The sequence below is a fragment of the Pelodiscus sinensis genome, unplaced genomic scaffold, assembly GCF_049634645.1.
Source record: "Pelodiscus sinensis isolate JC-2024 unplaced genomic scaffold, ASM4963464v1 ctg126, whole genome shotgun sequence".
NCBI classification, from domain to species: domain Eukaryota; kingdom Metazoa; phylum Chordata; order Testudines; family Trionychidae; genus Pelodiscus; species Pelodiscus sinensis.
Genome location: NW_027465898.1, coordinates 161,844 through 175,955, shown reverse-complemented (window position 1 = coordinate 175,955; position 14,112 = coordinate 161,844). Strand labels below are relative to the sequence as shown.

Genomic DNA, 14,112 nt, shown 5'->3' with positions numbered 1-14,112 from the left:
CCCCCCCCCCCCAAAGAGCCTTGTTACCTGCTCGGGCTGGGCCGGGGTGTCTGGCCATCCCCACGTGGGGGAGTCAGTGGGATCCCAGCCCAGCGCAGGGGGCCCGGCTCACAGAGCAGACAGGCCCCCCCCCGGCACGCAGGGTCCTTCCACGTCTCTGCCCCCCCAAATCCCACCCCTGACACCTCCTGGAAACAGTGTCAGGCCCACGGGAGCGGTCCCTGCCCGGCGGTGCACAGCCCCGGCTCTTGTTTCAGCTGCACCAGACGAACAGGCTGCGTCTCTCCTGCTATCGCCCAAGCTACCGGGAGAGGGACACAGGCCTGGGGGCGGGGGAAGGGCAGTGGCTGTCGGGGAAGCAGGGGAGAAGAGACTAAGCGGGGGGGGGGGCTAACCCTCGGGCTGAAGCGCCCTGGCCCCGGCCCCTGTAGCCACCTCACGTCTGTGCTGGGCTGTGTCCCGAGGGACAATGAACCCCCCTCGATCCTACCGCTGGCCGAGTCTGTTCTTGCAGCTGCGGGATCGGGACCGACTCGCCCCCACAAGGAGCAGGTGGATGGTGGGTGCGGGGCGGGTGGGTAAGTGGGGGGGGAGGAGGGGGCAGGCGCTTACGACAGCCTGAGGGGGCGGGGACCAGGACCAGTTGCCATGCAGCAGGTGGGGGGGGAGCCTGGCCCCTTGGGGGCTGGGCTGGAGGGGGCGAGCTGCGGCCCGTGGGAGCCGGGCGAGGCGCCCCATAGAGCGGCCGGGTTCAAGAACCCGCCTGGGGAGGAAGCCCTGGCCAGGGGCCCGCGGCGGTGAGTCCCGCAGATCCTGCGGCTCGGGCCACGCGCTACGAGCAGAACACCCCCCCCCCCCTCTGGTCCGGGTCCGGGTCGCTGCCCCGGGGACACGTCTCGCTCGGCAGCCTCCGAGTTTCCACGAGGGGGCGGTCGCGGGCAGGGCGGGTGCGAGAAAGGGGCCGGACCAGGTGCCTGCGCTGAGCAGGGCGGGGGCGGAGCTTCCCCCGCCCCGCCCCGCCCCCCCCCGCTCTGCCCTTCGCCCCGCTGGGACCCGGCGTCTGACACCCGGCGCGTCCCGCGGCAGCGACGGGCGATGGAGCGAGGCCCCCCCCGGCCGGGCGGCCCTTGGGCCCGGGTTCTCCTGGCAGGTCAGAGCGGGGGGGACCCAGGTGTCCGGGGCACGAGCCGGTGTCCGGCGAAGCAGCGGGGCTGAGCTGCGGGGACCCCAGGGCGCGGGGGCGGGGGGGGGGGTCCGAGGATTCCCCCCTAGGCCGGTTCTGTCCCCGCCCAGCCCCCCGCGGCAGCGTCCCCAGCCCGGGGGGGCCCCGCACCAGCCCCTGGGCCCCGCAGACCCTGCCTCGCAAGGGAAGGTTCGCAGGGAGCAGCTGTTTGTGTCTCGCTCCTCCCCAGCCCCAGCCTGTGCGGTGACCCAGGGACCGGGCCCCCCACGGGGGAACCCCCCCCCCCACTGGTTCCTGCTCAAAGCAGCGGGGGAGCGGGCGGGTCGAGGTGGGAGGGGAAGTCGGGGCTGCCCTGCCAGAGCCCCCTGCCCCCGCCCGCTGCAGCAAAGGCTCCTGGCGAGGGGCCCTGGCAGCTGAGACGGGGCAGTCGGGGGAGGGGCGGGGCAGGGGACACGAAGGGCTGCCCGATGGGGGCAAAGGAAAGCGGGGGGGCAGGTCGGGAGTGAGGGGCACCGTTAGTATCTGGGCTCCCCCCGCAGCCTCCGTCCTGGGCTCCTGCCTCCAGCCGGCGCCGGCCCAGAGCACCCGGCCCCCAGGGACCATCGTCCTCAGCCCGCCGAGCCCCGTGGTGGGAGGGGGCGTCAGCCTGGCCCCGCGGGATCCTCCGCAGAACTTGCTGACCTGCGCCTGGTACCGATCAGCGACCACTGATGAGACCAGACGGATCCTCACTTACTACCCGTCGGCACCGTCTGTTCCGAGCATCGGCCCGGCGCACACGGGGCGGGAGACAGGGGGGCCGGGCTGCGCCCTGCACATCGCGGGGGTGACGCTCAGTGACACCGGGAACTACTCGCTGCTGATGGAGGCTCCGCCCAACAGAGTCCTCGCCGCGGTGTTTGTGCGCGTCTGGGGTAAGTGACACCCCGGGGACCCCCCCCCTCGGGCTCCTGGCCTCTCCCCGGGCTTGTGAAGTGACCAGACAGCCGCTCAGCCCAGGCGAACGGAAGGTTTATTGGTTCGTAGCCGGGAGCCGGGCGCGGTCCGCGCTATTGGTCTGGGGGAGCAGCGCCTGGGGCCTGGCCCCCTCCTGCGCCACCCTCTCCCTGGTCCTCAGACCAGCCAAGACTCACCCGCCCCCAGGCCCTAGTCCCCAGCCCGGAGTCACCCGCCTCCCCTTTGTGCCCCGCCCGGCGGATCCTGGGGCTGAGAGGCTGCACCCAGGGAACCATGCCCCGCAGCCCCCTTCTCGTCCAGCCAGTGCCCCGTGCCAGGGAAACTGAGGCACACACACACCGAGTCATAGTGGGGATTGTGTTCTGTCTGGTTGCGTTGTTGTGCTGCCTGTGATTCCCACTATCCTGTGCTGCCCTGCAGGAACTGTGCATGGGTGTGCCTCAGTTTCCCTAGGGAGGGGAGTAACCTGGTGACACCATTCCGGGGCACAGGACAGAAGAGGGGTGGGGCTGCTGGCAGACTGGGATTGGTTGCTGAGGATGGGAGAGGGTCTCGGTTAGCAGAGGACACGGGGGGATTCAGGGTGCTGTCGAAACGAGCCTCACACTCAGTAAAAGGTCCGGAGAATAGTTTATTTAGAAATGCTGCAGCACAGCGAGAACCCACCAAAGTGTGTTCTCCCTTCCAATACAGCTACAATTCCTCTTCTAGTAGGAGCTACGTAACAGACTGTCACTAGCGCATGCTTGGGGCTGGGCAAACTCTCAGCATGATTCCGTTTTCTTTTACCATAAAGTGTTTCACTTTCCCACACTTTCAAACTACGTGACCTTCTTCCCTACCTACAATGGCAGCGATCTTCCAAGATGGATTCCACAATTCCCCCCTTTTGTCCTTTAAGGACAACATTACTTTCCATTTCATGGCTCCATTTCAATTGCTGTCATACCATTTACAACATCCTGCATTCCGTCTGTTCCTCTTCATACTTCAGCAGCACTTGGTACACTTGTTTTCCCGTTACAAACGGTTCAGTTTTTCTCATACAGCAGCTAATATAGCATTCAGCTAACATAAACAATGCATAATACATTAGTAAAATTACAGCAATAGACAACAATTCTAAAATAAGCAAAAGCAAGAAACTCATTAATGTCCCTACTATAATTCTATGATGGGGCTGTTTTATAACGTTAGTAACATAACACAATAAATCGTAATGAATACACAAGAGAGATGCTCTATAGCCGTCGTCCCCAACCCGGTGCCCGTGGGCGCCATGGCGCCCGCCGGGCTCTTTACATGCGCCCGCGGAGCAATCTGGGCTGGCAGGTGCCAGCCCCGGGCGCATGGCTGGTCCCGGCCCCAGGGACGCTGCGCGTACCCTTGCCAGCTCCGGCGCCGGCCTTGGCCCCGCGGCGCTTATGGGGGGGGGGCGCTGGCCCCGGGCGCGCGGCGCTTATGGGGGGGGGCGCTGGCCCCAGGCGCGCGGCTATGGGGGGGGATCTTTTCTTCTAGCCCCGGCCCCGTGGCTATGGGGTGCCCCGCCTCTGGGCATGCGGCTGGGGGGGGGCTGCCCCAGGGCGGGCAAGTGTCCCCACCCCCTGGCGCCCGGTGGGCGAACGGCCATGCCCCCCTGGCGCCCGCCAACCTGAAAAGGTTGGGGACCACTGCTCTATAGACTGTATGGAAGCCTGTTCCTCAATTCGGTAAATACTTTGGAGTATATGAATTTGATCTTGTAATTCAGAGATTTTCTAAACCTCTGGTAGGAGTGAAAGCAGGTTTTGGAAGCAGTCAGGCACTAAGATAATCCACTGAAAGATTATTTGGAATCTAAGGATTAATTGCATCTAAAAACCAGTGAGGGAGGGCTGTACATGCTGATGGTATCTGTCCATAAGCACAGAGTCCAGATCCTGAAAGAAACCCAAACCACACCCACACGTTTCTCCTTGCCAATATACAATACTGCACTTTCACCAAGGTCAGTTCTTAATGTACTTTTGAAGTCAGAAATCTCTGGGCTTCCGCGCCGACACGCCTCCTCCTTTCCCGACAGTCGTGGTTCAGTATCGTGCAGGGGTGAGGTTCCCAGCACATCGCCTGTAATACTTTGCTCTTCCGGCGGATATGGAAGGCCTGGCAATGCTGTTAGTGTACAGGGGAGAGGTTCCCAGCACATCGCCTGTAATACTTTGCTCTTCCGGCGGATATGGAAGGCCTGGCAATGCTGTTAGTGAACAGGGGAGAGGTTCCCAGCACATCGCCTGTAATACTTTGCTCTTCTGGCGGATATGGAAGGCCTGGCAATGCTGTTAGTGGCCAGACCTTCCTCTCGTACTTAACTCTTGCTGTGCAGCGGAGGGAAAGCAGGACCGGAAGGAGGGAGACTTCTCAGTAGTCGGGTGGACTCCTCTCGAGGCGGAGGGGTCTCTCTGCAGTGAGAGCCACGGGTCCAGACGGGCACTGCAGCAGTGGTGGTGGCTAGCAAAACCTGGTCAGGGCCTTCCCAACGTGGGGCTAGAGCGTCTTTCACTGCTGGACCTTTAGAACCAGGCTCCTGGTTCTAACGGGTGTGAAGGTTGCTCGGGGTCCTTGGGAAACGCTTCCTTTACCGGGAGTAAAGAGCCCGAACACGTTTCATTAACACCTGACAGTAACGAAGAGCGTGTGAAAGCTTCAGCCCGTCACTTCGATAAAGCCCCGTTGGACTGTGGTTGGCAGGGAAGGCAGGGTCCAGTTAACTGCCCGTGCTGTGTTCCCAAGCCTTCAATTTAGGATTTGAGTTGTCAGTTCTCAGCAAGATACCATGGACTGCCTCAGTTTACCCCCCCAGTTCCTCCCTCTTGCCGTTGGGGTTCTCTAACCCAGCAGGTTACATTCAATAGTCTCAGGGTTTTAATTGACTTTGGAAGCCCCAGGACAGCACCAGCACTATTAGAAATGTTCTAATCGAAACTCCCCGCGTAGCTCTGACAAACCACCACCCAATTCCTTCCCCAGGGGATTTCGTCGCTGTGAGGAGGGGGGAGTTTGGGGGCTCAAAGGGGGTGTTACAGGGGGGCTCAGTGCCCAGCAGTTACTGGTTTCATGTGACAAAGGGGGGGACTTGGTTGTTCCAGCAGCAGCCCAGAGGTGGAGGCGTATGTGGGACCCTGATGACCCCGACCCTGCTCAGAGGACACGGCTAGTTCAGACCAGACACAGACAAGGGGCTGCAGAGGGGACCCGGAACCGGCCCAGCTGACCCCAGCGAGGGGAAAACATTGGGGGGGGGGAGAAGAGAGGCCCAGGCGACCCTCTTACCTGGGAGTAGCCAATGGGCGGGGGAGGGGCTATGGGGGGCGCTGCTCGAGGACCTGGGGTGGTTGTTTTTGGGGACTGAGGGCAGGACTCGCCTGGCTGCAGGGAGGCTGACGGGGGGCTGAGGCCCAGGAGACTGGCCTGGAGACCTGTTGCTGTTCAAAGCCCAATAAACCCGCCTGTTCGGTGCTGGCTGCGAGTCGCTCTGCTCTAGAGAACGGGGGGCCCTGCTCCCTCTGGGAGGGGGACCCCAGGGGAACAGAGGGACGGGACCCCCGAGGGGCTCATGGTGGAGGAGGCGGCTGGAGGCCCTGAGAGGCGCTATCCCAGAGGGGAAGGGGCGGCCCCCAGGTGAGAGGGGCCCCCAGGAGAGGGTCGCCGCACTGAAGTGGCCCCGGGAAAGGGCTGTCTCTGCTGCCAGAGGGGGGGGCTCCCCGAGAAGGGGCTGCCGCACTGGGGGGGGCTCTGCCCAGGAGCCGAGGGGCCAAGCGTGGGAGGGCCCTGGGAGCCGGGACAGGCCCAGTCACGGTGCTGCTGCTTGCGAGTTACGTCTCACTGGGGGGGGGGGGGGGGATTTTTGCTTTTCTGAGCTTCACTCACCCCTCAGGGCTTTGATTTTCGCTCTGTTGATGCCGGGGGGGGGGGGGGGGCAATGTTATTTCTACTTCCTTGGTGCTGGCACTTTCCTTTCCCAGCGCCCCCTGATTAAATCCTTCTCTGCCAAAAGCGGACAGGTCCCTGGTCCATGATGCCCGCACCTGTGGTACGCAGGGCGCCTTCCGGCGGGGCGGGGTGTGCTTAGACCGGCCCACCTATGTTAGTCACCGGGCGTACCCTGTCCACTGCCTGTCCGCTCAGCGGCTCATAGGAAACCAGAGAAGGGGCTGCTGGGTCTGGAGCGTCAGGCCGTAGCAGCAGCTCATGAAATAAGGGGAGTCGTCACTTCCACACGTGTTCCGAGTTCGCCGACCCCCCTGCTTTCAGAACCCCCTCGTGGGAGAGCCCTGGAATCCGTAACCCTCAGACCCGGGCAGCGGCATCACAGGCCCCTCAGCACATCCGTACTCAACATTCTCCACACACAGGGTCTGTCTACACTACCCTCCTAGTTCGAACTAGCGGGGTAATGTAGGCATACCGCACTTGCAAATGAAGCCCGGGATTTGAATTTCCCGGGCTTCATTAGCATAAGCGGGGAGCCGCCATTTTTAAATCCCCGCTGCTTCGAACCCCGTGTAGCGCGGCTACACGGGGCTCGAACTAGGTAGTTCGGACTAGGGTGCCTATTCCCAACTACCGGTACAGCTTGTTCCACGAGGAGTAACGGTAGTTCGGAGTAGGAACCTAGTCCGAACTACCTAGTTCGAGCCCCGTGTAGCCGCGCTACACGGGGTTCAAGCCAGCGGGGATTTAAAAATGGCGGCTCCCCGCTTATGCAAATGAAGCCCGGGAAATTCAAATCCCGGGCTTCATTTGCAAGTGCGGTATGCCTACATTACCCCGCTAGTTCGAACTAGGAGGGTAGTGTAGACAGACCCACATTGCTTTTCTCTTTTCTCCTTTTCACATTGCCCCTAGTTTCCACCTGTAGATGCGTCTCTCTCGCCCAGTTCCTGTGGGTCTCTGTGACGTGGCGCTGCCCTAAGGACCCGGCGCTTCCCACCACACTTCAGCTGAAGTTATTCTTTGCTTCGTTAGGATCCCACACCAGGGAAAACCAGGAAGCTACTTGCCATAAAGGGAGCCCAACGTCCTTAGAAACAATTCACAGACCATGGAAGACGCCCGGCCTCTTCCTTCCAGAGACAGACAGACCATGCAGGACGGCTGCCGTAAAGGCCGGCTGGCTTCTTTTCAGAGACAATTTAACAGACACACTCAGACGACTGTCTGCCAGGCCCTCGCCTTCAGACACTGCCGGTCACTGGATTGCTCCTAGAGGGCAGGCCGGGGTGGCGACTTGGCGTTCAGAACAGACACATCTAACCCGGGCCCGACTGCAATGTACTGACTTGCCCGTGACGAGTAGATTACACCCCAGAAGAGCCGGCGCAGAGCGATCTGCGCATGCACAGACCCACGTGGCTGAGCCCTGCATATAACACACAACAATAAACTACTCCCCATAAGATAATAAACGTAGGAGAAATCCCGTAGTCGGAACTCACCCGCCAGGCGGCGAAGACCGACCCCCAGGCCCTACACTATGAAACTAGCAAAGCTGGTGTCCTCCCTGCAGCCGTGCGCTCTGAGCGGGTTGCAGGACGGCAGTCCGTCACCGGGGCAGGGAGCTGACGTTTGGGATCTCGGTGGAACCTCCAAATGGTCGAAGGGATCCTCCCACTCAGTAAAAGGTCGGGAGGATAGTTTATTCCGACATGCTGCAGCACAGCGAGAGCCCAGCGAAGTGTGTTCTCCCTTCGAACGCAGCTCCAGCTCCTCCTCTGGCAGGGGCCCAGAACAGACTGTCACTAGCACATGCTTGGCCCTCGGCACGCTCAGCACGGTGACGTTCTCTTTGGGGATCAAATGTTTCACTTCCTCCCCTTTCACACTACGCGGCCCTCTCGCCTACACGAAACGGCAGCTCTTTTGTGAGGTGGATTCCACTGCGCTGGCTCCGGGCCCCCCCCACCCCCCGGCCGGGCCGGGCTGGCTGGGCCTGGCTCCTGTAACAAGTCCTGGGACCCGACAGACCTTCTCTTCTACCTGCCGCCTGAGAGTCCCCTCTGGCTGCGGGTGGGGGCAACGCCCGGGGGCCCCCCTGCACTCTGTGACACCCTCCCCCGCGCTGCTGTGGCGGGTGGTGTTACCTGCGATGCCCCTGCCCCCCTCGCGTGGGGAATAGAGCCCGGGGGGGCAGGCTGCCAGCCCCCCGCTGCCAGCCCCCCACTGCCCCCAAGCCCTGCCAGAGGGTTTGGCTGGATACAGCTCCCTAGTGTGGGCGGGGCGCTGGGTCTGAGTCCCCCACGGGGCCGTGGGGCAGAGCCGGGGCCGAGGGTTCCCCTGGGGGTGGGGCCGGGTCCATCTGCTCCCCCCACTGAGGCTCTCTCTGCTCCTCGCACAGAAATGCTGCCCAGGCCCACGGTGACGCCCAACCAGACCCTGGTGCCTGAGAACGGGACCTTCTCCCTCACGTGTAACAGCTCCCCCAGCGCCGACACCCGGCTCTGGCTCCGGGACGGGGAGCCCCTTGGGCCCAGCCGGCGGCTGGTGCTGTCCCCCGACAACCGCACCCTGACGGTGCTGAACGTCACCCGGGGCGACGCCGGCGCCTACCAGTGTGAGGTCAGGAACGCCGTCAGCTCCAACCACAGCGAGCCCAGCTCCGTGACAGTGACCTGTGAGTAGCCGCAGCCCCGGCCCTGCCTGGCCACCGAGATGCAGCTGCTTCTGGGGTGGGGCGTGTGGCTTTGGTCACCAGAGACCCCTCTCTGGTGCCACCGTCTCCTGCCCCGTCTCTCTCTGTGTAGACGGGCCAGACTCCGCCAGGACAGACCCACCAGGCCCCATCCTCCTGCCCCTGGGGTCCCCTCTGACCCTCACGTGTGTCGCCGACTCCGTCCCAGCCCCGAGCTATCACTGGGCTCTCAACGGCACCGACACTGGCCAGACCGGCAGCAGCTTCACCTTGACCCTCACGACCAGCACTCAGCAGGGCACGTACGAGTGCCAGGCTCACAACTCGGGCACCAGCCTCACTGCCTGGGCGTCGGTCACCGTGCGGGTGCCGGGCCCGGGTGAGTCCCCAGGAGGGAGCTGGGCTCTGCACACCCTACGGGGCAGCGCAGCGCTAGGGGGCCCTGGGCTGCAGGTACCTGGGGCTCAGCAGGGGGCGCTCTTCTCTGGCAGGCAGGGCTGCCCCAATGGGCACTAGGGGGCGCTGTGGGGCAGAGGGTGGGGGGGACGGTGGCTGTAACACCCCTCCCCCATCTCTCCCCCAAATCCCCCTCCCCCGGGTGCCGATTCGGGTCTCTCTGCCGGGGCCCTCGCTGGGATCGTCATCGGGTCCCTGGCGGGGGTGGCGCTGGCCGGAGAACTGGGGGGACAACCCAGGAATCCTGGCTCCCAGCCCTGCCCACGCTGGGCCCGTCTGTCCCCCCCTCCAGTGCTGCAGCCCCCTCCAGGGGGCCCCTCCAGCCCGGTGGCAGTGAGACAGCCCTTTCCCAGGGGCCACTCTAGTGCGGCGACCCTCTCTTGGGGGGCCCCTCTCACCTGGGGGGGTCCCCCTCCGCCTGCGGGACAGTGCCTCTCAGGGCCTCCTGATGCCTCACTCCACTGTGAGCCCTTGGGGGTCCCCTCCCAAGGGCCTAGCCCAGCCTGCTCCCCAGCCCAGAGCGACCCCCGGCCAGCCCCCCAGGAGGGCTATGGGGCTGCGACCAGCAACGGCCCCTCCGGGAGTGCCTGTACCAGCCCCCCAGTTCCAATCTCCTTAAACCTCCTTGCAGGAGCAATACCGGGTAGCTGGATTTAGGGGCGTTAATCGCACTAGCGGGTCCCTGGCGCGTGCAGCCGCGGGCCGTTAGTCCGGACTAGTGACATTTCAAAATGGCGACCGGCCGGGAAGATGCAAGTCAAGCCCGGGATGTTTAAATCCTGGGCTTCATTTGCAACTTCGAATGCCGACACGAGCCTCCCTAGTTCGAACTAGGGGGCTAGTGTAGACAAACCCTCAGGCCTGTCGGCCTGGGCCCCCCCAGCCCAGCATGGCTGAGTCCCCCTGCTGCCCGGGGCTCTGCCTGCTCTGCCCCCCATCCCAATCTGAGCCCCCAATACCTCCAGCAACAGCCCCCCCAGCCAGTGTCTCTGCAGGTAACAGGGTCGCCTGGGCCCCTCTTCTCCCCTCCCCCCAATGTTCCCCCCTCGCTGGGACCAGCTGGGCAGGGTGCTGGGGTCTCCTCTCTGCACCCCCTTGTCTGGCGTCTGGTGGGAACCGGCCGGGGGCTCTGAGCAGGGCCGGGGGCACCAGGGCACCAGACACCGACTCCAGATCTGGGCTGGTCTCTGCCAGGACAATCTCCTCCCCCGCCCCATCACACTGAACCAGTCACATCCCAGCACTGAGCCCTCCCCTTGACCCCCCCAAAACTCCCCCTTGCTCACCCCCCTCCCCCTCCAGACCGGACTGAGGGGGTCGCTCCGCCAGGGGCCTGGGGCAGCTCAGCCCCCCGGGATCAGGCGCCGGCTGGGACACTGGCGCCCCCTTGGCACGGACCCTCCCAGGCTCCATCTCAGCCGCTCGGCCTCGGCCCCTGGGCCCGGTGCAGCCAGGTCTGGGGAGGGGTCGGCCGCCCTGGGAGAGGCCCCCCCACAGGCAGGGCTGCAGCTTTCCAAGGGCCCCGGGCCGGCGCCTGCTCTCTGGCCGCGCCGTGCTGCTCCCGGGCAGAGCTCCCTGCTCAGGTAGCGCTGGGGCGTCGCGCCCCTTGGGGTCAGTTTGCACCCGGCCGTGCGGGAGGCTCCGTGAGCCCAGGGCGGGTTTGCTCCAGTCCGGGCTGACGGCACCGGGCCCTGGCTGAGGCCTCGCTCAGGCCCCGAGAGCCCCCGGCCCCGCTGGGCCCAGACCCCCCCGGCCCGTCCCGTCCTGCACAGCCCGGGCAGGGGAGCGGCCAGGCGCTACAATGGGGCGCAAACCTCCGGTAGCACCCGGCCCTCCCAGGAGAGCCTGGGCCTGCCTCTTGGGCTGGGGGGCCAGTCCCGGGTGGCTCCCACCTTGGCCGGCTCCGGCTCCGGCCGACTGCTCCCCCCCTTGTGGCCCAGACGCCTCCCCTTGGCCAGCCCCACCCTGCACTTCCCGGCTCCTCCGGTCAGCCCGGCCCCCGGGAGACGGCCCGGCCCCTCTGCACCCGGCCACGTGGTCCTCCCAGGCCTGGCCACAGACACGGGATCGTGGAGAGAAGCCAAAGCCCAGTCCCCCCCCCCCAGTAACTGACCCCCCAGGCGCTGGGAGGGGGCCGGGCCCCTGAGGCCAAAGGGCAGGACCAGGAACTCAAAGAGCCCCAGTGGGGTGATGGAGCCGACTTCCCCCGGGCCTCCGGGTCCCAGCAACTGCCAGTCCCCTTTGGGCAGGTCCATGGCAGTGAGGAACCGGCCCCCCCTTGTCTGGGGTCCGTCAGCCCTGGCCATGGGTCGGCATCGGGCGCGGGGAGGGCGCCGAGTTCCCGACAGTCCACGCAGACCCGGACTGTTCCGCCCCTCGTGGGGACCAGCACCACGGGGGGGGGCCCAGGGACAGGAGGGGGCTGGGTCCCCCCAAGAGCCAGCGTGTCCCCAGCCTCCCTCTCCAGGGCCCGGGCTGCTCTCCCAGGGTGTCTCATTCCACGAGGAGTAACAGTTAATTCCAACTAAGGAGTTAGTTTGAATTAACGTTTAACTGCCGCGTGGAGCCGCATGGAGCCGCGTGGAGCCGCATGGAGCCGCGTGGAGCCGCATGGAGCTGCGTGGAGCCGCGTGGAGCCGCATGGAGCCGCGTGGAGCCGCATGGAGCCGCATGGAGCCATGTGGAGCTGCGTGGAGCCGCGGGCAGTTAGTTCGGACTAAGGGGGATTTAAAAATGGCGGCACCCTGGAAGATGCAAATACACCAGAGATACTTAAATCCGGGGCTTCATTTGCAACTCCGGTTGCCCTCGTTTGCCTACCTAGCTCGAACTACCGACCTAGTGCAGACGTCCCCCAGTGGCCCGGAATGGGGTACGCCGGATGGGGGATGGACCCCGCACGTCTCCCACAGGCACCGGAGCGGGGCCCACGTGAAGTGGGGTCCCTGGTCCATGAGGACTCCTGGGGGAACCCCCCTGCTGAAAAGGGCCAGCGGCGCGTCTGCCACCGTGAGGGCAGAGCCAGTGAGGGCAGAGCCACGGCCTGGAGTGGCAAGTAGCCAAATCCACCCCCCAGGGCGTATTTCTTCCCCGGCCGGGTCGCCCTGCCCAGGGGCCCCCTAGATCCAGCGCCCCCTTCTGGCAGGCTCCTCTGTGATGGGCAGGGCCTCAGACCCACTTTGCAATTGTCCTGGGCTCCCCCCCAGCAGGAGTCACGGGCCCGGCAATCCCGTGAACAGCGTCAAAGACCCCGGCCAGTAAAAGTTCTGCAGCAGCTTCTGCCTGGGGGCCGGATTCCTCGGTGCCCCACAAGGGGGATCTCGCGGGCCAGGAACAGCAGCCGGCGGCGGGACCCCTGGAGCACCCCCAGCTGCCTCCTCCCCTCCCAGGATTCGGTTTGTCCCTGCCGGTCTGTTCCCAGTCCAGGAATCCCTCCCTGCGGTCCTCCCACAGGGACCAGGACCCGGCACTGCCCTGGGCAGCCAGGTGTGACTAAATCTCTGTAGCATTCCCACAGAACTTTGTATTAAGAGAAAGTGTGTAAAGATCTCAGTCCCAAGAGAGATCGTGTGTGTTTAGATGGATCTTTGTGTCCAGCCGTCTCATCAAGTCCCTTGTGTTCAGAGACCCCTTCTGTCGTCTTCTCCATAGAAACTTCGTATCAGACACGTTTCATTAACACCTGACAGTAACGAAGAGCGTGTGAAAGCTTCAGCCCGTCACTTCGATAAAGCCCCGTTGGACTGTGGTTGTCAGGGAAGGCAGGGTCCAGTTAACTGCCCGTGCTGTGTTCCCAAGCCTTCAATTTAGGATTTGAGTTGTCAGTTCTCAGCAAGATACCATGGACTGCCTCAGTTTACCCCCCAGTTCCTCCCTCTTGCCGTTGGGGTTCTCTAACCCAGCAGGTTACATTCAATAGTTTCAGGGTTTTAATTGACTTTGGAAGCCCCAGGACAGCACCAGCACTATTAGAAATGTTCTAATCGAAACTCCCCGCGTAGCTCTGACAAACCACCACCCAATTCCTTCCCCAGGGCATTTCGTCGCTGTGAGGAGGGGGGAGTTTGGGGGCTCAAAGGGGGGTGTTACAGGGGGGCTCAGTGCCCAGCAGTTACTGGTTTCATGTGACAAAGGGGGGGACTTTCTTGTTTCAGACAGCAGCCCAGAGGTGGAGGCGTATGTGGGACCCTGGTGACCCCGACCCTGCTCGGAGGACACGGCTAGTTCAGACCAGACACAGACAAGGGGCTGCAGAGGGGACCCGGAACCGGCCCAGCTGACCCCAGCGAGGGGGGAACATGGGGGGGGGGGAGAAGAGAGGCCCAGGCGACCCTCTTACCTGGGAGTAGCCAATGGGCGGGGGAGGGGCTATTGGGGGCGCTGCTCGAGGACCTGGGGTGGTTGTTTTTGGGGACTGAGGGCAGGACTCACCTGGCTGCAGGGAGGCTGACGGGGGGCTGAGGCCCAGGAGACTGGCCTGGAGACCTGTTGCTGTTCAAAGCCCAATAAACCCGCCTGTTCGGTGCTGGCTGCGAGTCGCTCTGCTCTAGAGAACGGGGGGCCCTGCTCCCTCTGGGAGGGGGACCCCAGGGGAACAGAGGGACGGGACCCCCGAGGGGCTCATGGTGGAGGAGGCGGCTGGAGGCCCTGAGAGGTGCCATCCCAGAGGCGGAGGGGTGGCCCCCAGGTGAGAGGGGCCCCCAGGAGAGGGTCCCCGCACTGGAGTGGCCCCGGGAAAGGGCTGTCTCTGCTGCCAGAGGGGGGGACTCCCCGAGAAGGGGCTGCCGCACTGGGGGGGGCTCTGCCCTGGAGCCGAGGGGCCAAGCGTGGGAGGGCCCTGGGAGCCGGG

General features: G+C 64.2%; 1 protein-coding gene across 1 annotated transcript; it reads left to right on the top strand.

Annotated features, from left to right (window-relative positions):
• The first annotated feature begins 995 nt into the window (after window positions 1-995).
• Window positions 996-13,565, top strand: LOC142824342 (cell adhesion molecule CEACAM6-like). Its single transcript, XM_075916232.1, has 5 exons — window positions 996-1,150; window positions 1,723-2,097; window positions 8,514-8,789; window positions 8,920-9,186; window positions 13,418-13,565. The coding sequence occupies exons 1-5, from the start codon at window positions 1,096-1,098 to the stop codon at window positions 13,456-13,458; spliced, it is 1,014 nt and encodes a 337-aa protein (XP_075772347.1). The 5' UTR covers window positions 996-1,095; the 3' UTR covers window positions 13,459-13,565.
• Window positions 13,566-14,112: the final 547 nt, after the last annotated feature.